This window comes from Acanthochromis polyacanthus, chromosome 3 (assembly GCF_021347895.1).
Source record: "Acanthochromis polyacanthus isolate Apoly-LR-REF ecotype Palm Island chromosome 3, KAUST_Apoly_ChrSc, whole genome shotgun sequence".
NCBI classification, from domain to species: domain Eukaryota; kingdom Metazoa; phylum Chordata; class Actinopteri; family Pomacentridae; genus Acanthochromis; species Acanthochromis polyacanthus.
Genome location: NC_067115.1, coordinates 29,361,617 through 29,388,572, shown reverse-complemented (window position 1 = coordinate 29,388,572; position 26,956 = coordinate 29,361,617). Strand labels below are relative to the sequence as shown.

At 42.7% G+C, this 26,956-nt stretch overlaps 3 protein-coding genes across 3 annotated transcripts in view; 2 read left to right on the top strand and 1 right to left on the bottom strand.

The window, feature by feature from the left end:
- Positions 1–6,740: 6,740 nt before the first annotated feature.
- Positions 6,741–7,664, top strand: LOC127533316 (proline-rich protein 2-like). Its single transcript, XM_051945976.1, has one exon. The coding sequence runs from the start codon at positions 6,741–6,743 to the stop codon at positions 7,662–7,664; it is 924 nt and encodes a 307-aa protein (XP_051801936.1).
- A 287-nt stretch (positions 7,665–7,951) lies between these two features.
- LOC127533315 (basic salivary proline-rich protein 4-like) lies at positions 7,952–9,266 on the top strand. Its single transcript, XM_051945975.1, has 2 exons — positions 7,952–8,176; positions 8,253–9,266. The coding sequence occupies exons 1-2, from the start codon at positions 7,952–7,954 to the stop codon at positions 9,264–9,266; spliced, it is 1,239 nt and encodes a 412-aa protein (XP_051801935.1).
- A 10,845-nt stretch (positions 9,267–20,111) lies between these two features.
- sh3gl2a (SH3 domain containing GRB2 like 2a, endophilin A1) overlaps positions 20,112–26,956 on the bottom strand; it is a 54,336-nt gene continuing 47,491 nt past the window's right edge. The window contains 1 exon segment of the mRNA XM_051945600.1: positions 20,112–22,655. Coding sequence (XP_051801560.1) covers positions 22,459–22,655 — 197 coding nt within the window. The 3' untranslated portion in view covers positions 20,112–22,458.

The following is a 26,956-nucleotide window of genomic DNA, read 5'->3' as shown; positions in this document are numbered from 1 at the left end:
GTATGACTGATTGTTGTCCTATGGACAGACTCTCCCACCTCAGCTGTAGATCTCTGCAGTTCATCCAGAGTGATCATGGGCCTCTTGGCTGCATCTCTGATCAGTCTTCTCCTTGTTGGAGGTGAAAGTTTAGAGGGACGGCCGGGTCTTGGTAGATTCGCAGTGGTCTGATACTCCTTCCATTTCAATATGATTGCTTGCACAGAGCTCCTTGAGATGTTTAAAGCTTGGGAAATCTTTTTGTATCCAAATCCAGCTTTAAACTTCTCCACAACAGTATCTCGGACCTGCCTGGTGTGTTCCTTGGTCTTCATGATGCTCTCTGCACTTTAAACAGAACCCTGAGACTATCACAGAGCAGGTGCATTTATACGGAGACTTGATTACACACAGGTGGATTCTATTTATCATCATCAGTCATTTAGGACAACATTGGATCATTCAGAGATCCTCACTGAACTTCTGGAGTGAGTTTGCTGCACTGAAAGTAAAGGGGCCAAATAATATTGCACACCCCACTTTTCAGGTTTTTATTTGTTAAAAAAGTATAAAATATCCAATAAATTTCGTTCCACTTCACGATTGTGTCCCAATTGTTGTTGATTCTTGACAAAAAATTAAAATTTTATATCTTTATGTTTGAAGCCTGAAATGTGGCGAAAGGTTGAAAAGTTCAAGGGGGCCGAATACTTTCACAAGGCACTGTATTTGTCTCACCAATTTATTTTCCTATTTTTCTTGTCTCTGCTCAGAGTGCAGTTTAATCAAATTGTGAACGAGTATCTGTCACATGACTCACAAGATCTGTTTGATTTTGGGTGATTTTTTAAAAAAAAAGAGACGTGATGAAAATATGACAACTTTACGGTTTTATTGGTTAATTTACAGACATGTCACAAATGATTGGTCGAGGGCTGTTGAAACTCTGAAAATCAACCCATTCTTCCACTTTTAGAGCTTTGAAAAAAAAATTGTTTAATTTCGAAGTTTTTTAAGAGATAATGTGTTTCAAATCTACTCCCAGTTTCAGGGGTTCAGGAGGTTAAAGGATTTACAAACTGAAATATTTATGTAGAACTCCAAGCAGGATATGTTGAACAGCAGCACTGCTCATCACGTACTGACACCACCCATACAGTGAAGCATGGTGGTGGCAGCATCATGCTATGAGGCCTCTTCTGAATGAAGCCAAACAGGTCCAGAATGCAGAGACCTGAAACCTTTCAGCAAGACAACAAACCAAAGCAAACATCCAAGACCACACTAGAATGTCCTGAAGACGAATCTGTCTTTAAGTGGCCGAATCGAAGACGACATTTTAACCAAAACGAACATCTGTGGAGAAATTTGAAGTTGGTGGGCGATTTCCATCCAATCTGATGGTGCTTGATTGAACTTTTCCTAGAAGTCTGGAGGCTGTGAATGCTGCCACTGAGGCTGAATTAAAGATCTTAATGGGTCCTTCTAGAATTGAACGAGATTTTTGGCTTCAAAATGTTTGAAAAATAAACCTTCTCTTTTACAGTTTTCTGCTCCACATTCATCAATAATAGGTAATGAAATATCAGACGCTTCATCACATCAGTGGTAACATTTTTATTCCATGTTTTATTTGTTCTTTGCTAACCCTACTCTCATAAAAGTAACAGGGTTGCTAATCCATGCTAATGCTAGCTTTTTCTCAGCAGTAGAAGCTAGATATTTAGCTAGCTGTTACTGCTGACCAAGAGAACAAACTGATGGGAAACAGTCAAAAGAATTAGTCTGATCCTGATAATATGATTTAGAGTAAGAGATTCAATCAAGGCTAAAAATGTGACGAAAATATGAAAAATAGGAGAGAGGACATAGCTTTGCTCTGCCCATTCTTTAGGAAAACTGATGTTAATTCCAATGTGTCCTGTGATTCATTGTTTTCTTCTAACAGATAAAAAGGTTATGCTAACAGGGTGGTTGTAGGACACACGTTCAATGCATAACAGCTATTTAAAATATATTGATTTAAAAAATGTTCCAACAATTAGAAGAGATATCAATGAAAATTTGAGATACAGTTTGGTCATCAAAGGGGTGGGACAAGAGAAAAATGTGGGTTTGGTTCAACCTTCAGGGTTGCTCAGTGGCCTGGTTAGCACTTCTGCCTTGCTGCTAGAAGATCCCTGGTTCATGTCCCAGCCTTCCCAGGATCTTCCTGCATGGAGTTTGCATGTTCTCTCTGTGCTTGTGTGTGTTTTCTCCGGGTTCTCCAGCTTCCTTCTGCAGTCCAACAACATGCTGAGGTTAATTGGTAACTCTAAAAATTGTCCATAGGACCTGTCCAGGGTGTCCCCTACCTTCAGCCAAAGTCAGCTGGGATAGACTCCAGCCCCACTGCAACCATAATGAGGATTATGTGGTGTATAGATGATAGATGGTTCATGGTTCCACTATTTTCACATTTCTTATCTCATCTTGTGACTCCATCAATTGATCTCAATGCTCTCATGTCGGCAGCTCTGACCTTGGATTCAGTTCTCTATGTCAGCGACCACACCTCAGCACCGTAGAGAAGAATTGGTCTTAAATTGTCATGTGCATTGGTACTTTTACCTCTGTTCCAATGTTGACAGTTTAAGGAGGGGCTATAGACTGTAAACTCATTCAGGAAATGTTTACTGAGGTAACACAAGTGAGAAGTAGGGTCATTTTTATCATAGACTTCTATACAATCTGATTTATATTTGCAACCTCTGGTGATGCCAGATGAAGAGAAAAGGATCCATCATCAGGGCACCATGAATGTCTGTATCAAATATATTACTAGCTAAGTTTAGTAGTTGAGTGACAATATTATAAGACACAGATGTAACCAACAAATACTGTCCATTGATAAACATTAAAATGTCCTTATGTCTGCTTACAAATACATTATGGTGTGTTCTGTTTACAAATGATAAATGGGGATAGTTAAACATTGCCAAACCTAAAGCCATGCTAACAGCACGACTAAAATCATCAAGTATTTAGTCTTTGAAGTGTTTGTCTTTTGGATCAATACAAACAGTTTATTAAAACAAATTGAGATTTTTTTAACAGGCAGGAAAGTCAGTCAGGTGACTGAGAACGTGGTGATATCAGCAGTTTTGTGGGTTTCATTGTACTTATTGGATTGTTTAATATGTTTCTTTTGGAGGACTACTCCAGCTTTTTCAAAGTGTGCCATCAAATTTAAATGTAAACACAATTCTTTTTGGAACACTCCGTTGTTATGCACAATGCCACAACATTCCAAGCTGCTTCAATCTATCCTCTCAACTCAACAGACCACTGATCGACACAGAAGCTGTATCTTGTTCGTGAAAAACCTCAGCAAAAGCTACGATGGAAGACAAACGTCAAAGTAAGTCAGAAATCCTGACTTAAAAAACCTGCTATCACTCATGTTAATGATCCAAAGGATTCATCAGGGAGAGTCAGAGCTAATTCATTTAGTACCAAGAGATCAACTTTTCAAACATTTTAATCGCTCAGATATGGTTTCTGTTGAGGTTAAGATGATAAAATGGATATTTTATCCAGTTAGTAGGGGTGTAACGGTACACAAAAATCACGGTTCGGTTCTCAGTTAAAGGGAAAAATTTTTAAAAAAAACAACTGCTGATATGACTTTCTGGCTTAAGTGTGGAAGAGAACGAACTTCATAACGGGGCTCTATCACCTAAAATAGGAAATATATTTTAATGCAATTGCTTTAAAAAAAAAAACAACAATATAATTTAGTTAGGCTCTTGTTTACCAACATAAATATAGTAGGCTAAAAAAATACACAATATAGTCATTTATCTATACAGGGTTTCTGCAGAAATCAACCAGTCAGATTTAATGCTTTTTAATGCCATTTTAGTGCTGTGCTGCAAAAAAATTTAATTCTATGACCGCAAACTCAACAAATTACATGGGTTTGTTTTTTTTAAAAGATGATTTTCATATGAAAACTGTCCCTACATTTCACTATTTCTGAATCCAGAAACCACCCCTGACCACCAGCGGAGTGTAGGTATTCTCTGAAATCCATGTTTTCTAGCCATTTTTGCTGGCATTTACATTTCCCCATTTCCCCATTTCCCACCCTTCCTCCACCTGGTCCAGCCTGCCGGACACTAAAAAAACATGTACTTTTTGGCAATTGTACTGGACCACCTGGAATAATTATCGCAGTCTCAGCATGTTTACATAGATGCACGTATCTGACAAATCGCAGTCTATAATCAAATATTATTATTGTCAAATATTTTTCTTGAAAACTGCAGAAGGAATTTTTAATGACATTGAGAATCAAATTTAATGACTTTTAATGCCATTTAAGGCCTTAATTTTAGCAAAATCCACTTCATGACTATTAATGCTTTTTAATGCCCTGCAGAAACCCTATCTATTGCAAAGAGCACAGCCATAATGTAAAGTTAATGTAAGCTGATTTTCATAAGTTTAAAACCTCAGTTCTCAACAACGGAGTATGGCTGTAGATCTGCTGCTATGAAAACACCAATGGACTTGGTTATTGAAATAAGATCTTGTATAATTCCAGAATGTAGATTTCAGTTGAGGTTGAGATTACAGATGAGTTCATACAGTTAAAACTCAGTGGCGGGCCGTGCATTTCACACCTAGGCCTTCAATAGTGCCCCGTCTGAATTAATCCACCCCACAATAACTGTTTTATGGCTATAAAATTATATAGAATTGCAATATAAAGAGCCTTTCAATCGCCGATAGATAACTCGTGTAGCTACAATAAATGCCTTGACCGAAGAAACAGACCCGGGGTGCACAAGTCTCCTTCTACTGCAGCTACAACTGTGACACTCATAAAAAACATCAATAATAAACTGATAAAATTGCAATATTATTTACTAAAATAGCAACATTTTACTCACCAAAAATTCTGATAATTTGTACACAAATCTGTTCTCCCTTCTTTCCTCAAAAAGAGTTCAATTACTCTGTCATACAGATTATCTGTGCGCTTCAGTTCCATCCAGAAGTCCTTTTCTATCCATCGGAGCAATTGCTGAAAGTCAAGCCTGCCCTGTCGTATTTCTGGCATAAGTTTTACTTAGTTTTAGGGCTGAAAATGTCCGCTGGACAGAAGCAGTGGACACGGGGTGGTCACCGCCAAACACACACGTGTACAGCTGCCCCGTGTCCTCATTCAGATTTTTCTGCGTAAAGAAGTTAAGGAGATTAGTGGGAGATTTTCTTGTAAAATCATCTATGGCATACATTACAGTCAGTTCTGTCTTCAACCGAGACAGATGTAAAGTGTTCCGTGGCTCTGTGGTAAGCTGGAGAAGGCTACATGTGGGAAATTTTTCTTGTGTTCCCGAAACTTCTGGGGGTCGAGGAGGGTGGCATCAGTTTTTCTTGGTCTTGAAATCTGGTATGTGTCTGAAAAATAATATTGTCCAGGATCATGGAGTTGGTGGTAGTGCGCGCGAGGACCTTAACCTCTTGCTCTCGCTCTGCGTGCGCTCGGAACCTCGTAGAGTTCCTCATATCGACCTCTCTCGCTCAACAGTGTCACAAAAGTCCTTTGCCCTAGCCAGACAAAACTTTACATCCAGTTTTTTGTCCTGCAGTATTGAAAAGACCACATCTGAATACTCAGAAATGCCATTAAATATATGAAGCCTTTTCCTGATTGACAGGCTTGCTAACTTCAGGATTGCCTGACCTTTCTTAACGATGTCTAGCTTTTCTTGAAAAGTCCATCATGAAAATGGTTTTTGACAATAAATCTGGAACAAATCCATTTCTTCTCCTCCTTCAGCCATTGTGGGTTGACAAAACAGCTATTAAATCAACACACCTAAATTTCTGTTTGTGCAGCTCGCTACAGATGCAGTTTCCTAGCTCTGACTCGTAAACTCTCTGACTATCCAATCAAAGGGTGTGAATACACTGATGTCACCGTACACCTGCTAGAAGGCCTTGGTGTCGCCAACTCAAAATCTGATTGGTTGAAACAACAGTTTAATCGACACTTATTTTTTGCTGGAGGGCCCGCAGAACTGCTTGTGAAGGCCTCCAGACAGATTTCTTTGACTTTGACTCTACCTGGCAACAAATTCATGGTTGAAATGTGATTGGTTAAATGCTTTAATATGAAAACACATGTCTGGAAGTGGCACAACAAGGGGAAAACCTATGAAAGGAAGTGGACAGACCATTTGGAATTATTTAATAAGTGTTCATGGACAAAATATAATGAACATCAGTCTGTGATTTATATAATTTTTAGGCCAACAGAGAAGGCCTTGCAGGCCCTGATGGCCCACCACTTTAGAAACTACAGTTTTCAACAAATCAATGTTGTTTTGTAGTATTCTTCTTTGTCGGAGACCAGACTACAAGAAGAAAAACATCAGCCAGTCATGACAAACAGAATTAAACTAAACGAAAACTAAAAACTAAATTCAATTTCCGTCAATTATATTAATATTAAATATTATTCCACCATAGATGATGGGACGATGACCATAGACGAACCAGCTTCCTATTAAAGCTGAATTAACACAAGTTCAGTGCAAGCATTGATGACTGTTACAATTGTACTAAGGATAAACATGTGTTTGTGTGTTTTTAGCTGCATTCACTCCCCAGTCCGGCCGCCTGCCTGGCCTCCAGAGGGGTCCCACCAGTAAAGGTCTCCTGCCAACCCCCCCAGGTGCCACCGGCAACGGTCTCCTGCCAACCCCCGCATGGGGTCCCACCGGCAATGGTCTCCTGCCAACCCCCGCGTGGGGTCCCACCGGCAACGGTCTCCTGCCAACCCCCTTGTGGGGTCATGCCGGCAACGGTCTCCTGCCAACCCCCCCATGGGGTCCCGCTGGCAATGGTCTCCTGCCAACCCCACCGTGGGGTCCCACCGGCAACGGTCTCCTGCCAACCCCCGCGTGGGGTCCCACCGGCAACGGTCTCCTGCCAACCCCCACATGGGGTCCCGCCGGCAACGGTCTCCTGCCAACTCCCCGGGGTCCCACAGGCAACAGTCTCCTGCCAACTCCACCGGGTCTCATCAGCAACGGTCTCCTGCCAACCCCCCGGGGTCCTGCCGGCAACGGTCTCCTCCCAACCCCCCTGGGTCCCGCCGGCAACGGTCTCCTGCCAACTCCCATGGGTTTTACCGGCAACAGTCTCCTGCCAACCCTCCTGAGGGGTCCTGCTGGCAACGGTCTCCTGCCAACCCCCCCATGGGGTCCCGCCGGCAACGGTCTCCTGCTAACTTCCCGGGGTCCCACAGGCAACGGTCTCCTGCCAACTCCGCCGGGTCTCATCAGCAACGGTCTCCTGCCAACCCCCCGGGGTCCTGCCAGCAACGGTCTCCTGCAAACCCCCCTGGGTCCCGCCAGCAACGGTCTCCTGCCAACTCCCATGGGTTTTACCGGCAACAGTCTCCTGCCAACCCTCCTGAGGGGTCCTGCCGGCAACGGGCTTATGTCAACCCCCCCGTGGGGTCCCGCTGCCACCGGTCCACAGTCCGGCCTCCTGCCAAGCCTCCAGAGGGGTCCTGCCAGCAGTGGTCTCCTGTCAACCCTCCCGTGGGGTCCTGCTGGCGCCCGTCCCTGGTCCGGCCTCCTGCCAGGCATCCAGAGTGGTCCCGCCGCCAACGGCCTCCTGCCTAGCCTCCCATGGGTCCTGACGCTGCCAGTCCCTAGTCCGGCCTATTGCCCAGCCTCCAGAGGGGTCCCGCCGGTAACAGCCTCCTGCCCAGCCTCCCATGGGGGCCTGCCGGCGCCGGTCCCCAGACCGGCCTCCTGCTCAGGTTCCAGAAGGGTCCTGTCAACGCAGATCCCCCGTATGACCTCCTGCCCGGCCTTACGAGGGGTCCCATCACTGCCGGTCCCCAGTCAAGCCTCCTGCCGAGGCTCCAGAGGGGTCCCGCCGGTAACAGCCTCCTGCCCAGCCTCCCATGGGGGCCTGCCGGTCCCCAGACCGGCCTCCTGCCCGGGCTCCAGAAGGGTCCTGCCACCGCAGGTCCCCCGTCCGACCTCCTGCCCGGCCTTGCGAGGGGTCCCATCACTGCCGGTCCCCAGTCAAGCCTCCTGCCGAGGCTCCAGAGGGGTCCCGCCGCCACCCGTCCACCGTCCAGCTTCCTGCCCGGCCTCCCGAGAGGTCCCGCGGCCGCTGGTCCGCCGTCCGACCTCCTGCCCGGCCTTCCGAAGGGGCCCACTGCCGCCAGGCCCTAGTCTGGCTTCCTGCCCGGCCTCCAGTGGGGTCCCGCCGCCAATGGCCTCCTGCCCAGCCTCCCATGGGAGCCCGCTGCTGCTGGTCCCCAGTCTCGCCTCCTGCCCGGCGTCCAGAGGGGTCCATTCCACTGCCAGTTCCCAGTCCAGCATCCAGCTCAGCCTTCAGATGGGTCCTTCCACTTTCGGTTCCCAGTCCAGCCTGCAGCCCGACCTCCAGAAGGGTCCTGCCACCACCTGCCTCCTCCCCAGCCTCCTAAGGGGTCCCACCGCCACCGGTCCCCAGTCCGGCCTCCTGCCCGACCTTCCAAGGGGTCCCGCCACCACCAGTCCCCAGGCCGGCCTCCTGCCCTGCCTCCAGAGGGATCCCACTTCTGCTGTAGGTCCCCAATCCGGCCTCCTGCCCGCCCTTCAGAGGGGTCTCGCCGCCATCGGCTTCCAGCCCTGCCTCCAGACGGGTCCCACCACCGCCAGTCCCCAGTCCGGCCTCCTGCCCGGCCTCCAGAGGGGTCCCGCTTCTGCTGTAGGTCCCCAGTCCGGCCTCCTGCCCGCCATTCAGAGGGGTCTCGCCGCCATCAACCTCCTCCCCAGCCTCGTAAGGGGTCCCACCACCGCCAGTCCCCAGTCCGGCCTCCTGTCCGGCCTCCAGAGGGGTCCCGCTTCTGCTGTAGGTCCCCAGTCCGGCCTCCTGCCCACCCTTCAGAGGGGTCTCGCCGCCATCAACCTCCTCCCCAGCCTCGTAAGGGGTCCCACCACCGCCGGTCCCCAGTCCGGCCTCCTGCCCGACCTTCCAAGGAGTCCCGCCGCCACCGGTCCCCAGGCCGGCCTCCTACCCGGCCTCCAGAGGGGTCCCGCTACTGCTGTAGGTCCCCAGTCCGGCCTCCTGCCCGCCCTGCAGAGGGGTCTCGCTGCCATCGGCCTCCTGCCCGGCCACCCGAGGGGTCCCGCCACCGCCGGTCCCCAGTCCAGCCTCCTGCCCAGCCTCCAGAGGGGTCCTGCTTCTGCTGTAGGTCCCCAGTCCAGCCTTCTGCCCGCCCTTAAGAGGAGTCTCGCCACCACCTGCCTCCTGCCTGGCCTCCAGAGGGGTCCCGCCGCCACTGGTCCCCAGTCTGGCCTCTGAGGGTCGAGCTGAACTTGATGAGAAATTTAAAAATACATAAATTTGGATTGCATTAAAGCTCACTGAACTGATATTTTCTTTATATTGATGATTGTCTTACTCTGAATTATAGACAAAGTTTACTTTTTTACAGTGAAAATATTAGAAGTTTTATTGATATATATGTACTTACTTTTAGATATTTTTAAGATTTTTTAACAGATTTTTACTCATTTGTTGAAAATATTTCCAAGAACTTTCTTGTCAAATGTGGGGGATTTTTTAAAATAAAACTTTTAAGGGAAACTTTTAAGGAATTATTGGAATTTTATTCCTGAAGGTTTTGCAAATTTTCTTTTTTAAATTATTATTATTTGCATTGTTATTATTATTGGTATTATAAATATTCACATAAAACCCATTACCGACTAGAAATATGCACTAAATAAGTATAAAGCAATATGAACCCTATAACTGCTCCCAAAGTTTTACTTCTGGTACAGATAAGCCACGCTCCAACTGATGTTAGACCAGTATTTTTTCTTTTCTTTGCCACAGCAAATCTTCTCTTCACCAGCAACCACCGTGAAAAACTAATAGAAAATAATGATACAAACGAGTATTTTGTCAACACAAATAAAAACACAAACTTAAACAAAACATCAGTACAAAATACAATTACATTCACATACTGTATGTGCCTTCTGACCAGAAATTCAGAAGTTGTTGAGGTCTTTCATTGTCCTCTGATTATTTCCAGTGAAAAAGCATCCTTTTTACTGTGTCTCTGCTATACCAGTAGCTCCTACTAGCTTAGTTTTTTCTAGGTGATCATGTGAACACCACATGCTGTTTACTAAGTGCAATTGACCACGAGGCGCCAAGAACACTCCAGAGAATACACATACATTTCAAAACGAATGTTTTCTCTGTAATAACCAGGGGTGGCTGGTCAATAGAGGGCGCTAGGACACCGCCCCCTCTGTCTCACATTATGTAGAGTCACAGCCCTTCCTTTAATAAAACGTTTTTAAAATTACATTTAAATGTATATCCTATGTTTTTAACAAGCAAAATGGATAATAGAGCCTGTAGAGAGTTACTAAAATGTATAATTTGTAATAAAAAGTCAGATTAGAAACGTCCGACGTTGGCTACAATTACTAATAGTGGACATATATCTGGCCGGGGCGCACTCATCTTTCCCCATTGACTCTCGTTATAACTTTGACATGCGCAGTTCGTTCCTCTTCAGTACAAGAGATAGGAGACAGCAGGGCGCAGGTAGAGTCCCTATATTATCAAAGTAGCGACAACTGGGGATTTGAAGCCACTTTGTTTCCATTCACTCAATATGGGACGCGCAGCGCGAGGTGCACATTCACGAAAGCTAGCTATTTGTGGATTGTTTACTGATTTCAAGACATGTTTTGGACAAAATATTTTACTGGCTTGTTTTGTCTGGATGTCCAAGGTTGGACCGTTGGGGCCGTTTTTTGTGGAATATTTTCATCTGTGACTAGTTATGAGCCTTCAAAGGTGAGTTTTGCTGTTTACGTTATTTGTTGGACAAATGTGTTTATATTACCCGCTGTGGTAATCACACCTGAAAGTGGTTTATACCGGCGGATTCATGAGAATCAAACTACGTTTGCACATATGGGCAAGTGTAAGGGGGTAACCCGTTAAACTTAAGCGGCCCGTATTTCATGCATCTCCATGCATGAAAATGGTCAAAGTCAAAATAACCACAACTGCCTAAAATCACATCAAACTTTTCTATCTGTCATTCACCCATACATCATAACATGAAAGTACATACATGGGACTAACCTTGCACAAAAACGATGATGAAGTCGGTTTCCATCCCACTCTCTGGACTTTATTTTCCCACAGTTTCCTTCTTTCACTATTACTGTGAAATCTAAACATGTGGAATCCCTTCTCCGATTGATTTGTGCACCCAAAGGCACAACAGCCCATCATTTTTCAGGTATTTAGGAAGCGAAAAAGGACCTAGAATTACTCTCTGTGGTGTAAACAACGTTAACAGGAAAACCCGGCGATCATGAACAGGAAACAAAATGGCGCCTATAGATCACGTGACCAAAATTTGTTGGACCCGTCATGTCGATACTCTGATAACATAGGGACTCTAGGCGCAGGCTGACCGCGCCCTGCTGTCTCCCTCTGATCGCTTTACACACCACCGGCCATGGGGTGGCAGCAGAGAGCGAGCGGCTTGTTCATCCGCTTGCCTTTAATTAAAACTGCCAAGCGAGTGACGTTCAGCGCAGAGTGTAGGAGTAATTAGCAAGCAAGATTATCAACCAGTCATAGAGAAAGCCAAAAAAAGGAGAAAATGGAGAGAGAAAATTCAGTGAAGTTGCTGAAAACAACGCCGTTCGAGAGGAGAACACTGTAGCAGAAACTGAGAGTGAAGGAGCTCGGACCTGACTGGCCGGACATCTTAATTAGACAATAGTCGGAGGACAGAGGGAGGAGATATACGCGGTCTTTTTCGCGGGCCTGGTATAAGAAGACGTCTTGGCTGACAGGATGCAGTGAGGCATGTATTTTATTTAGCTTCACTTGCCTGCTTTTTCAAACCAAGGGAACTGGTCAAGCCTTGATTCAGACAGGTATGGTAGATTTAAAGCGTTTTTCCAAGAAAGTAAGAAGGCATGAGCAAGCGAGGAGCCACCTGGAAAATGCTATGCATCTGGGCATGTTTGGGAGAGCTAACATAACAGCTGTTACGGCCACCAATATTGATGTGCCGTTTTGTTTTGAGGTGGTGTTCTGTTGGGCCTTTGTGTGGGAGAAATTTGTGTGGGTTCAGCTGTGGTTTTTGCAGAGTCTTTGGAACCCCAGCTGCCAGCCATTTTAGCTGATGACACAGAGCTGATGACGACCTGCACTGCGATCTGGTTCTCCCCGCCCTTTGACCTTCCGGATTGGGCCACCCTCCAGCTCCTCCTCCTCGGACCAATCAGAGGCAGCCAGGCACCACACCTGCAACCTATATAGTTGCCACCATGCCATTAGTCGAGGTGGCTGGTACTTTGACCTGCCCACCCTGGGGCCTCTCTGTGTGTGAACTTTGTTTGTACTTCAATGTGTTTCGGTCTGCAGGTACGGTGGTGGGTTGGCGGGTACCACAGACACTTCAGTCGGTAGATACTCCTGGTGGGTTCTGCTGACACCTTGGGTTTCTGTTGGCGGCTGCTACCTTGGTGTGGAGCCTACGGTTGGGCAGAGACTGGGGCTCCCATTCAGCAGCCTGCCACTTTAGGAAGAAGCCATTCTGTGTTAGAGTCTTTGTGAATTGTGTAACCAGTGAGTGTGAGGCACCAGTTTTGTTTAGTTTGTTTTGTACACCCTTTGTATCAGTTTTTGTTCCTGGTGGTGGGTATTGCTTCTGTAGATCTGTTTAGTTGTTTTCTTTGTGTTAGCTTAGTTACAAACTCTGTTAGCCCTCGTTATGTTTTATTCTGTTCTTTGTTTTAGCAACACCCACCAGTCTTATGTTTTATTGTCACTTTTACGTTCCTTTGCTACTAAGCAATAAATCCCTTAACCTAAACCAATAACACCTGGTATTTTTGTTGCATCCAGCCAACCCCTAGTGGTTGGATCGTAACAGCAGCTCAGCTTGATGATGGCTACAGGATAGGCATCCATAAACCTAACGAGGAGGTGGACAAAAATAGGCATGTGCTGTCTAAAATAATAAACTGCATTAAGTTCTGTGGTGCCTTTGAGCTCGCCCTGAGAGGCCATGATGAGAGTGAAAGCTCCGAAAATCCAGGTGTTTTCAGAGGGCTGGTGGATTTTGTAGCATCACTAGATGCAGCTGTCCATGAGCACCTTCAGACTGCCACTGTGTTTAAAGGGACATCCAAAACAGTGCAGAATGAACTCCTTGACTGCATGCTGGCAGTTTTGAGAGAGTCCATTATTGAGGAAGTTCAGTGTGCAGACTTCATATCCATCCAGGCTGATGAAACAATGGACATCTCCACCCAGTGTCAGCTTGTTCTTGTGATCCGCTACATCGACAAAATTAATGAGGTGCAGGAGAGATTTTTTGAGTTTATACCTCTGCAATCTGCCACAGCTGAGTCCATTGCCACAGCACTTTTGGAGAGGCTGAGCCTCATTCTCCCTGATGACCAGAAGAGCAAGCTCATCTCCCAGGCCTATGATTGTGTCATGAGAGGAGCCACAGGTGGTGTACAGAAGAAAGTGAGCGATGTGTATGCGAACGCACACTATGTCCACTGCTATGCATCCTGTATACATCCTGTATCCCAAAAGTTGGTCAGTTCTTCTCTGACCTAGCTGGATTCTCAGGATTTTTTTCAAGATCCCCCAAGAGAACCAGTGTGCTTGACAGAGTGGTGGCATACAGGCTTCCAAGAGCAAGCACAGTAAGGTGGAACTTCCACAGCCGTGCTGTCAACACTGTGTTTGAGCACAAAGACGACCTCCTTCAGTGCTTCGAAACCATCAGGGACTCAGGTGACTTTGATCCTACCACTGTCCGTGAAGCTGAAGGTTTTGTGAGACTCCTGGAAGATGCTACCTTCTGCTTCTTCCTGGAGCTTTTCCACCGCATCATGCCTCATGTGGACATGCTCTACAGCCAACTCCAGAAGAGGTCCATGGATTTGGTCTTTGTCCACAGAGTGACGCAGCATTTCACCGACAACGTGCAGATGATCAGGTAAATGCATTTGTATGTAACCATATTAAACCCTTATGCATCCTCTCACAAAAAGTGTCATATGCAGTACTATGGGACAAAAATGTCCAAGTCAAAAACTGTAATAAAATTATTATATAATAATATCATTTTCCTCTTACATAGTTAGATTTTTAAACCATCAGTCCAGATAATAAAAGTTTTGATTGAACTGATCATTTTCAGAGTATTAACATTTTCTTTATTACCTTTAATTCCCAGTTCATTTACATTATATCACTATTGTTTATTGTGAAAAAATAAAATAAACTGAGTTTTACCCAAACACTTAATGCTAAAGGAAATATTTAAAACTAATGCAGTCTTGGATGTATTAGTGATGAGCAACAATGATTGATTTTGACAATGATTTTGTTTCCATCATTATTTATTTGTGGATAATTTGTGTGAAATGAAAAACTCAGCTCAGTCATGTGTGCATCACATTGCTGTAATAAAAAAAAAACTTCTGATTAATGTTAACCATAATAAGTCATTATTTATGATACTTAATGTGCTTAATTTCTTTCTGTTTCCTGGCAACTAAAGTTTAATTTTTTTCTCTTCTGGGGCTGGTCAGAGACTCCCTCCCTACTGTCAATGAAGAACATCACAGCTGTGTGCCTCAGCAGCAGCTGGCCAAGAAGCGCTGCACACTGGGACCAGATGAACTACAGAGGTGAGATCAAAGCTGAGGTTCTGGTAACGTAGTATCCTACCATATGTCTGTGACTGTTGTCCTTCCTGTTGTTATTCCTTTCTATATATATATGTGGACGTCGTCTCTCCCTGAAGTTGATGAGTGGTGACCTGAACAATCAAAACTTTTCTCACCTCTCATCAGGACACACAGCTTCATAAATAAATCTAATATCAACTGGCAGCGGTTCCTCCTGGCCTTAGCAATCTGAACAACATGGCTCCATGTAGCGCTGATAAACCTGCTGGACAAACTGCCACATGTAGATAGCAGGGCGTTTATGAAACAGAATTCAACTGCGCAACAGCTGCTAGTGCATACACATATGTCAGCAACAATAATTGATTATCTGTGTTGAATTAACACTGGTATTCAAGGCTTAAGTCTGTTATTTTCCTCTGTAAAGTAACATGTTTGAAACCTGGTAAATTAAAGAGGGACACGAGGGTGTCCACAACCATATTCCCAAACCTCCAATTTCTCCAATAAAGTATATGCTTTTCTGTTGTAGATAAACATTTTCCAAATAAGATTCAATAATACGGACATGACCTGAGTGTGTTGTATGGTCTTTTACAGTGTTATAATCATAGTAAGCTGTTATGTGAACAATTGGACAAGACACTTTTATGTAGGTTCTGTGTGATATAATGTGTGTCTTTCTTTATAGGTTTGTGACACAATCCTGGGCCATGCAAAAGAGAGGTTTGCCTTCACCAAACACCTAATCAGTGCTACACTGCTTCAAGGAGACAGATTCCAGGAGTACGACAGCCAGTTCCCTGAAGCAGCGCTCAACACCACCATGGAGGCCTATCCAATGCTGAACAAGGGCAAGCTGAAAACTGAACTGTTGCTCATCTTCAGCAACACAGAGTTCAGGAGTTGCAATGGTGCTGTGGCTCTGTACCAGCTCTTCATGAGCAACAATCTTCAGGACACCTTCTCAGAGACTGTGGCTGAATCCCAAACTGCCCCCTACACACTCCTCCTCCACTACCGAGTGTCACTCCAAAAGAAGTCACACTCGCAGCTGTGGAGGGCACCTATTATTGAAGGGGGAGGGTATAAATACGATTGTCAGGAATGGGATGCCCTGTCGCCTCACCGGAAAACGGAAGACGTCATCGCCATGGTAACACAAAGACGCCTGTCATGGCTGTAGCGCTGTGGCACAGGTTGCAACTAACAAGGATCACTGCTGCTTCCAGAAGACGAAAGCGTCCCATTTTTTTTCACTCACATGTTTTCCAATCCTATTATCTGGCATTTCAAATCCAACAAATGAATGAATGAATAAATGAATTCTGTCAGTTGTGTTCACATTTTAAGGTGTCAGGGGGTGCACAATTAAATCAAACGTCAGCAGAGAAGAAGATTTGTTTCTTTTGATTTATCTTTTTACACCACTCTTTTTGTGATGTTCTGTCAGTGTGAAAAAGGCGTGGGAGAAATAATGGACGTATGTGGAACTTGCATCGATTTGTTGTTTCCTCCTCCATTTCGACGTTGCACTTCCTGAAAAAGCTGTCCAGAGTGAGCATCGATGCAGACTCGCTATTTAAGGGCTGAACAGTCCACTCTCCCTCCGCACTACGCGGTTTGGGACGGCCCTTAATATGGAGGACCCTCCGCGTGAACGCGCAAACGGAGGGGTAGTGTGTAGGGATAGTGTGTAGGGGGCGGTTTGGGATTCAGCCGGTGTTTCTCCTGAAGATCCTCATCACGACTCCAATGACGACAGCTGAATCTGAGAGGTGCTTCTCAACACTAAAAAGAATCAAGACCTTCCTCAGGAACACGATGTGGCAGGATTGTCTTAATGCACTGGCCATGCTCTCTATGGAAAAGAAACTTGCCAGGGAGACCCCAGATTTTAACCATAGAGTCATTGAGAAATTTGCATGTCTCAAAGACAGAAGAGCAAAACTTGCATACAAAAAATAACACAGATGTAGAGGTGCTGGCTTTAATCTCTAAAATGTGAGGATTTACTTTTTTGTCGTTTAATAATGTAAATAGAAATGTTAGCTGACACAAGTGGCACTTTAGACTGAAAGCCTGTTGATTTTCATATGTTCTGAAATCTGAGGAATTACTGTTTTTCTTTATTTTCATTGTAAATATTTAATGTTAGTTGACAGAAGCACTTTGGGCTCAAAGCCTAAGATAAGATGCACAGTTATACATAGTATAATGCCTAATGGTTTCAGTATTTTTTTTTCAGGCAAAGTGACAAATTTTTATTGCTTTGATCTTAAATATGCAGATTTGCTGTTTTCTCATTGTCATGTAAGGTTGTTAATGTAAAAGTTAGCTCACAGAAGCACTGTCTGCTTTAAGCCTTATAGTTAGTTTTTTTTAAAACAAAATGTCCAATGTTTGTTGGTTTCACAGGTATGGATTTGTTTGTTTATTTGAGTATGTAAATATAAATATGTTGTTCCAAAGATTTTGCTGGACAGAAGAAGCACTTGGCACTCTTTGAAGCTGTAAAAATTAATTGTTTCTTTTTTTTTTTTTTTACTCTGGAAGTAAAAAATAGATTTGCATATTTATACATTCTCAATTTGTTTAATTATAGAAAATGAGATTTTAAGGGTTTGTGTGTACCAATTACACCTTATCTGGAGCAAATCATATCAAACACTGGGGAGATAAATTCAAATTCACTAGCTGGTAACATTTACGTGCATTTAATTGTCTATTTGACTCAGCAGTAGTGCTTAGGTGTACCCTCGTAGTGGTGCATAGTAATAGCACATCAAATGGCTGTGAACACAATTTACATCAATTCTTGTATTCCAGTGTTGCTGACTCTGCTATTTGGTTTGGTAAATTAAGTGTGCCCCCCCAAAAGAAAAATTCACCACCCGCCACTGCAACTCAGCTGCACCAAACCCACTAATGACTGCACACATTAGCACCATGTGCTAACTGTGGCTAAAGAACCACATTTACCAAGACAACTATCCAGTACAAAGCCCTAAAACACACCAAGAAACACATTAAAGAGGATTTTATTGCTGGAAGGTGGAAGCCAACGCCTAAAGAACAAACTAAAACAACGGAGCCAAACCCAGTTCAGTGAAGAGAAGCAGAAGAAATGTTTGACTGCAGACATAAAGCAGGAAGACACTGAGCTGCTCAGGTGTTCCTGATAACACCAAGCAACCACCTGGACAGCCAATAGGAACACAGCTTACTGGAAGTCCAGAGGGCTGGCTTAGTGAAGTAAATTTAGTTTAAAGTTGAAGCAGAAAGTTAACAAAGAAAGTTTAAAACCACCTTCTGATACCTGAAATCTCTGAGTTTTCACAAAGAACACCTGCACATGTCAAACTGGTTCCATAGTAGAACCATCATTGTAAAAACATCATAGTATGGTGTGTTGCTCTAAAAACATTACGATCCAGCTGTCTAGGGTCGCCGAGGAGCGACAAAAACAGGACAAACACTGGTTTCCAGGGGGTTAGGAGGCTATTTATTTGAAAGAATAAGTTTACAACAGCAAAATTTGAGCAGAAAAATCTCAAAGTCTGTCTTTAGTTCAGCTGAAAATATTAGTTTTTGTCTATTTCATTGACCAAACTTTTCAGGAAGTAGATGAAGAATAATTAAAGCTCTCATGTTGAAGTCCAACTTATTTTGGATCCTTGCGGAGAGTTTAATCTTAGAGTTTGCAAAGCTGTTGAGTTTGTAGAGTCACATGGATTGTTTTGACATTTAATAACGGAGTCCTGAAATAAAATTACAGTTGTGGATTTCTGTCATTTAGTCTGGACTAAACAAATAACAGCATAAATCGCAAACGTAATTATGAGGAGTCTGGATTGAGGTTTCTCACTTGATAATGATCAAAACATGAAATTTCGGTTGGTTTAAAGGAATATTCCACCTTAAATCTTTTAATGTTGACCTAAAAGGTTGGTTTCATGAAGTATTCCACCTACAAGGTCCTCACACATCCACCTTAAAGGAACATTCCACCAAAAATCCCTGGATGCAGGTACGGGCAGGTATGGATAGTTACGCACTGAGAAACGGCTGCAGTCTTCTTACCACAAAGGTACAAAGCTGCTCGCCTTCTCCTCTGGCATTAGGAAACGTCTTCAAAGCTTCTTCAAATCCAAACCAAATACAAATGCAGTTGGACAACGAAGTTGCGTTCAGGAGTGTCGGAAATCGGATCATCGGCAATGTAAATTTCCAACACAAATTTTGGGGGGCACACGGGGTGGCCAATCAGATCATGGAGGGTAGGGGTAAGATCCGACACTGATTGTACATGTCATTATTATTATACATATGCTTGCTTCTGCTGTAAAAACGTTGCTGCTGTAACAATGTCAATTTCCCCTGGTGTGGAGAGCAGTAAAGGATTATCTTATCTCATAAATATCTAGCTTCTACTGCTGAGAAAAAGCTAACATTAGCATGGATTAGCAACCCTGTTACTGTGATTAGAGTAGGGTTAGCAAACAACAAATAAAACATGGGATAAAAATGGCACCACTGATGTGTACGCTGAGCCAATTAAGACTTTGATTGTTTATTACCTATTATTGATTAATATGGAACAGAAAACTGTAAAAGATAAGGTTTATTTTTCAAAAAACTTGAGCCCCAAATGTCCTCCAATTCTACAATGATCCACAATCATTGTGCTGCATCTAAAAACGTTATCTAAAAACTAACCAGAACTGTCAAATAAATGCATTAATTGCAAAATGTCCCCTAATTATAATAGAGAAACCTATAATGTTGTATTAAATAGAAATAGTGGAGTTCCATTTTGCAGAACTTGGACTTAAGCAGAGAGCTTTAGGACGTTTATTCCTACTGCTGATAGCAAATGATTTATAGTGTTTACAACAGCTCTACAATAATTCTTTGTTTGTACAGGTTGTAAAAGTTTGTATTGCACATCCCAGCTTACTCATACATACAGGCTGTTTAATATCTTTTGGAGCCTTTAAGATGACTGAATCTGCAGTCCTGACTTATAATGTTGCTCTAAACGGATTATTAAGACATTCTGGTTTATCTTGGAGTTACAAAAGAGATTTTCTTACCTGACCTATTTTTTCTGTTTGGATTCTGACAAGACAACATGAAAGAATCCAGCAGGAGGATGAATAATGCATCGGTTTTCATCTTCTACTTGCCGAGCCAAGTCCCTGCTGTGTCTCCATGTAATGAAAACAGAAGCTCGAGAGGTGAAGTGAAGTAAAATAGCTGTTAAGTCAGATATAAAATGATTTCACAGTGAGCTTTAAATCAACTGTGGATGCAAGAAAACAAATCTGCGTGCGTACGAATGCAAAGTCGTCAGAGCAATAACCATTTCTTGGTATTTATTTGAAATAAATTACATTAATTTTTCACATTTTTTTCTTTACATCAAGCGTACAGTTTTAGAATCCAGTGCAAGAATAAGAGAAAACAAAAAAACAGAAAACAAAAAACAAACCAAAGACAATCATGTGCAGCACAGAGAATCCCTCCTGTCACATTACTTCTGGGTGATATACTGTATATATACATCTATACTGTATGTGTATACTTCTTGTCACACTTACAAAAATAAGATACGTTACTGTCGATGCGGGACTATACACACAAGGTGAAAACAAAACACAAAAAGCTGTACAGTCCTCATTGAGGGCAAAGATACACATTAAAAAAAGTGAAAGAGAAAAAGAAGGAAGGAATTGTTTAAAAAATTAATAAATACATGACCTCTTGACTGTTTTGCTATTCCTCCCCAGCCAACAGAGTGGACCGTCTGTTAAAGTTGTGCTTCCCTTTAAAACAAAAAAACACTTAATATGGGTCATCGGTTGGTTTTGCATCGCTTATTGTAGTTCTATTGGTCCTTTGATCAGAGACATCCATGTTTGTTTAAATGTTGAACACTGTCAGAGACAGTATATCTTAAATACCTCATTATCAGAGGTCCTCTGTGCCCCCGTCCCAGTGCATAACATGTACAGTATGCAAACCCACAAACACACCCCTCCCCTGGATTACACGCACAACAGTACTACAAGATGGGGGAGAAAACAGTGCTGCTGCTGCGGACTATTTAGCTCAAAGGTTAATATGTCGTTGACATTGTGTGCACTGCGGCACCAAACCCGACTAAAACACAGAACTGGGCTGGATTTGAGATTATCGGTAGATCACTAAGAGACGGAGCACGATCCCACACAGTTTTGCATACAAGCATATGGCAGGTCAGGGAAAAAAAACACATGACGTACAACAGCTTCCTCTGAGGTCTGACACGATGTGGAAAAGGGGAAAACTGTGGCTTTTTGTCTTTAATATACCAAAGAAAAAGGGGTTTTCAGTGTAAGTTGCATCATTTCAATGACGAAAAGAAATGAGATCTCACTCCACTCAGCCATTTGTGCGCTCCTTTGTCCTCCATAGAAAGTACTCACGTCTGGTTTCGTCCTAATACTTACAAAGCTAGAGTACAGAATACTAATCGGACTACTAGGGATGCAGCAGAAGGAGCTACGCCTTCAGCTGCAGAAACAAACTGTTGAGCGGTTAAGTCCTATAAGTTATTATATCACAACACATCAACCATTTGTCACACTGCAGATAAAATACATGTCGGAGGACTGAAACTTATGCACCATAGTTTTCTTACATCACTTCAAACAGTTTAAACTTCACAACTTGTGTTTTTGCAAATCATGTCGTCACTTCACTAATCACTGGCTCAGATATGTAATGTCACGTACTAGAATACTAGTTTCATCCCCGCCTAATAAAATACCAAAGAACTAGAGATTACAAGCTTCACCCTGTCGCATCGAACAGAATCGCTGACACCCTCTGTCGCAGTTTACTCAGGTTTGAACAGGTAACTTTGGTATCTAAATCACATATGAAGGATCACGCGCACATGTTGATATGTAAAAAATAAGTACTACGAGTAATCTTTGTTCTCGGCTTGATGAATCCGTTTACAGCTTTTGTCAAAACTCCTTTGGACGGAGTTTTTTAGGGCACGACGAGGACGTAGTTTCTGCAGAAAGTGCCCTAGAGCATGTCGAGGGACGACTACAGTTAGAGAGAGGACTATTTAAAACAAAACTACATCAGCTCAACATATGTCTTATAAGATAAAATGTTAAAACACTTGAAACCATGCTTGACCTACAGTCTAACAAACATGAAGCACATGGACCAAGTTTTTTGTTTTGTTTTTTTGATTTTTCTTGTTCATAATACGTGAGAGAAAATCTTCTATCTACTGTAGAGGTTTCCACAAAATACAGTGAATGAGAGAAAGTGGTGATTTTGCAAAGCTGCTCTGATAAACTCATGACGGACTGACAGCCAACTCAAACTGAGACAAAAGCCGGGACAGAAATAGATAAATGAGTATGGAAGCCTGAAGGTACCTCCTGGGATAAAAGGGGGAAGAGCAGCAATAGAAATGCAGATTTTTCCTCATTTTCTTTCAAAGCTTTTACGCTCAACTTGGTGCATACTTTTATTCATCGTCAATCTTGTTCAAATCTACACTCGCTTTATTGTGTTGCTGCTGTTTTGACTCCCGTAAAGCGGAGCACAGGTGGTTAGTAGGAATGTTTAGGAAATGGTTACTGGGAATACTGGGAGGGGCGGGAGAAGAGCTGGAGGCCAGGATCTGTTGCGTGTCGTCCTAGTGGGGCAGCGGCACCAGGATGTCCACGTAGTTGATGGGGAAAAAGCCTGAGTTGCCGTGCAGCATCCCCTCGTACCAGTTTTCGTCGATCTTATTGGTGAGGGTGATGATATCGCCTTCCTTGAAGCCGAGCTCACCTTCATTCTCAGGGTCGAAGTCGTACAGGGCACGACAGCAGGGCTGGTCCATGGGGGCTGGATGGAGAGAGATAAGAGAAGGAGAGTTAGAACAGGGCAGGGGGAGGAGATAAGATGCAGCATATAGATCAGAAGCATTTTGACCAGAAGAAAAGCTTGTGAAAGGCTCACCTGGAGACCTGGCTGAAAGAGGGGAAGGAGAGGAGGAGACAAAGCAAAGGAGACACAAAACCATCAGTGGCCGTAAAGTATAATGAGGAGTGCAGAGCGTAAAGAAGCAGCTCAGTATTTTGGGTAATGCTCGTATGGATTCTCTTTAAATGAGAGAGTAATAATCTCATATCCTCTGTGCCACTTGTGGAAATTTGTTATTACTGTGCCAAGGAATGCAGCAAAGTTTTGACAATTGGCATACGTTTGTCTGTCTGTCTGTTAGCAACATTACTCAAAAACAGACTAACGGATTTGGATGAAATTTTCAGGGAAGGTCAGAAATGACACAAGGACCAAGTGATTAGATTTAGGCAGTGATGTGGCTTATGGTACGTGTCCACTGGATCTGTCAATATCCTGCATCCCAATCATTGTCTACAAGACATGCGTTAAGCTGGTTCCGCTGCGATGCATTTCGAGTTGCATTCTGGTGTGTTTCCCCGGAGCTCATTTGCATAAAGCAGACTTGACTTCTACTTTATGCAAATTCGATGTAACGTGCGGATCATGAAACTTTCGTCAAACATCTAAACTAGTGGTTGGGGAACTAAAACGAGGACAGATTCAGCTACTGCACAGGTTCTTTCTCGCCTCTTCAGCATTACTTTTCCCTGAAGTGCTTTCAAAATAAAAGAGAAAGTTTGCTGGTCTGACGCATCTGCCAGACTCAAGCTGAAAACACTGTAATGTGACCCGTTGTGGCCCGCTAATGACTGTCCACAAGGCGAGAGATATTCAGATGCGGTGCGTTTCCATGTGAGAAAAACTGATCCAGTCGACACGTACCATTATAGCCTGGATCCACAGATTTGTTAAACATTTCTGTATCATTGTGAGATAACGACACGGCGTCACTGTAGCTATGATTGTGATCCTACTACAAATCCACCGCTGTGGACTTATCAGGACTTATCCGTCGGAAATCATACAAGGAACAACTGATTAAATTGTGGGGGTGTTTCTGAGTCCCATCAATTCCTGCTGCCTGCTACGTATTTAGGTTATGTGATTCTATATCCGTATATAACGTACACATGCCTGTGCTCAGCGCAACGTCATTTTTATTAAAGATTTCGTCCATCAGAAATGACACAACGACTGAGCAGCCTGAGTGCTTTTCTTGTTGCCCTTTGTGGTTGGGAAAAATACTCCCTAATAAGTGCCGCCTCTGGGGCAGTAATGAGCCATTTACACGCCCCAGAGAGCCAAAGACACTGTTGCACAGGAATATGTATTTGTACAAGTGATGCAAATGTAAGATTTATGCTTATGGAAAATGGTTTCAAATATATATTTTTGGTATTTTCACTAAATTATCTCAACATTAACTGACCTACACTACTGTTAAAAAGTTTGGGGTCACATAGAAATGTCTGTATTTTTTAAACAAAAGCAGTTTTTTCAGTGAAGATCACAATAAATGAATCTGAAATACAGTCTAGACATTATTAATGTGGTAAATGACTATTCCAGCGGGATGATTTTTAATGGAATATCTCCATAGGGGTACAGAGGAACATTTCCAGCAACCATCACTCCTGTGTTCTAATGCTACATTGTGTTAGCTAATGGTGTTGAAAGGCTAACTGATGATTAGAAAACCCTTGTGCAGTTATGCTAGCACATGAATAAAAGTGTGAGTTTTCATGGAAACATGAAATTGTCTGTGTGACCCCAAACTTTTGGACAGTAGTGTATTTTATTGAAGTCAAGTATCGTACTGATCTCTTATTGCTTGTCTACCAGGCATTGCATTAATTCTCATGTACTATCATTGTTTTTTTCTGAGCAATATCTGGCACGAACATTTGGTTACCTTATCTTATCTTATCTTATCAAATGGGTCCATTAACAACGTTTTCCTGTGCTTTTACATAAACCTTTCCTTACATGAATGAGGTGAAACAAAACGTTCTAGAGGCAACAAAACGTGGCCTAAAGATCCTCTAAAGCTCACCAGTTACTACATTATATCTCATTTGTTTTACCTGCTTACAAATAAAAGTGTAAAATTGGATGTATTTGTTTTATCTGTTACCAAACCCAAGAGTAAAAACTGCAATTCACCCTTTTACCAAGGCTTTTTTTTTAGGTGAGTGTTTGTCCAGCAATTTCACAAAGATACTTCCCCCTTGTAATTAGCATTGAAAATATCACTAGTGTAATTTAAAGGTGCTCCAGTAAGTCATCTGATTGTAGCTTGTATTTAGCATAGGCCGAAAAGTTGTATTGGGAAATTTGCAACAAAAAAAGGCATTTCCCAAAATACTTTGCTCTTTCTTTAACAATAAAACAAAGATGAGTAAAAGAGAAAACGGGTTAGACAGAGACAGCACTGCAGACAAGCTGCACTGCAAACACAAAAGAAGACAGAAAAACAATGCACATATTCAAAAGTCCATGGTAGAGAAAAATAAGAGTGACAGAGAGATTTTTGCATCTCTTCCCAAGTCACTCTTGCTCACCTGGAGATCTTGCTGTGAAGAGAAAAGAAGAAAAAAAATGGTGAAAATTGAATTTTAGTAACCATTTTTTTTGTAAATGAAAAAAAAAGATGGACGAGCACAGAAGGCGCAGAAATGATGAGGTCAGTAAACGAGACAGCGAGAGGAAGCTGGACGACAAATTGAAAGAGAGGTGGAGGAGCAGATGGACAAAGAAACAGAGAGGATAAGGCCAGATCAGAAAACCGACGACAGAACACAGCAGAAACAACAAATGCTCGTCCGCCGCTCAGCTTTTTTTTAGATTCTTTGCGAGGCAAGGAGACGGCACTTGATTTTCTGCTCTTTGTTGGTTTGGATCATTTAAGACAACAGTTTTCTTTCAACGAAAATAAATGAAAAAGAAATGGATGTGAGGGGAAAAATGAAGAGATATTGTTGTATCTCTCTGGGATTCACTTTTGTCTCACCTGGAGACCTTGCTGCAAAGAGGGAGGAGGAAACAACATGGAGGGAGGCAGGGAGGGAAGAAGTAGAAGTATAGTTTTCAGTGTAGATGAAATGATTTAATGAGCGCACAGATGTAGAAGCAACAAACAGAAAAGAAGCACAAGTTTGACCTGGCTCACCTGGAGACCTGGCACCTAAAAGAACAAACAGAAATCATAGCAGGAAGAGAAGAGTGCAGAGTTGTATTGGTTTGTTCTGGTACATTTGATCAGTAGTAGTAGGTAAAAACTGGTAATAAATGTTGGGGGAAAAGGCTGAGAAAAGAAAGATGAAATTAGCAAACACAATAAACGCACTGTAAACTCTCAAATAAATGGAACTGCTTTGCTCTGAAAACTTTCTTCCATATAAACATGTTATTCCTCATAGTCTTTGATGGGAAGCTAAAGTAAATTCTGTGTTGTTGAGTATTTCTACTTCTGTCTAAACTTTGCTATACTAGAAAAATATCAGCAAAACTACTCATTTATCCTTTAGATGCTCCAGTGATTGGACCCTAAACTCTTCCATAAGTGGGTCAAATGATCTGTAAAAGAATTAGTGCACGTTTTTTTTTGTCATTTTTTGTCATTCTGTATTTTATTTTTGTCCACACAATGATTTCATGTTTGACATATATTTTATTTTTCATTGTATAACACATTTTGAACACTTTGATTATTGATAAAGAGGAATATTACACAGCACAGCAGTAGAGGAATGTCAACATCTATTTTCTACTCTTTTCCTCCAGCTGTTGCTGCTCTCCGTCCCTCCTGGTTTGTGCATCACCTCTTTGATATTATCAGTGATAAAGAGCTTGGGGCAGTAATTCAAATATTACAATTTCTTTAAAAGTATAAAAGGTGACTTTACTTCACCTTTAAATGTTGTCATGTCAGAAACATGTTTTTTGGGGAACAGCTGGAAAATGAAATGATAAAAAACAAACAATATACAGATATTGCAAGAAAACAACCTCACCGGTTCATTTTGACCTACTTATGCATCTAAGGATTAAATGAAGGATTAATTGATAAACTATCATACATAGCAAGAGACCATCCTCTTTTAAAGTAGCTCCCATTTGTAGTTTTACCTAAAAACACAAACTAAACACTGCATTTCAGTATTTTGATATTTAGAAATTTAAAAAATTGATCAAAATTGACTTGGGTTAGTTTCTTCTATTTTTCTTTGGCCTTTATTTGT

Coding starts and splice junctions, on each gene's coding strand:
- LOC127533315 (XM_051945975.1), top strand. CDS start 7,952: ATGGGGGCCTGCCGGTCCCCAGACCGGCCTCCTGCCCGGGCTCCAGAA. Junction 8,177..8,252: donor CCCGCGGCCGCTGGTCCGCC/GTCCGACCTCCT, acceptor CCCGGCCTCCAG/TGGGGTCCCGCCGCCAATGG.
- LOC127533316 (XM_051945976.1), top strand. CDS start 6,741: ATGGGGTCCCACCGGCAATGGTCTCCTGCCAACCCCCGCGTGGGGTCC.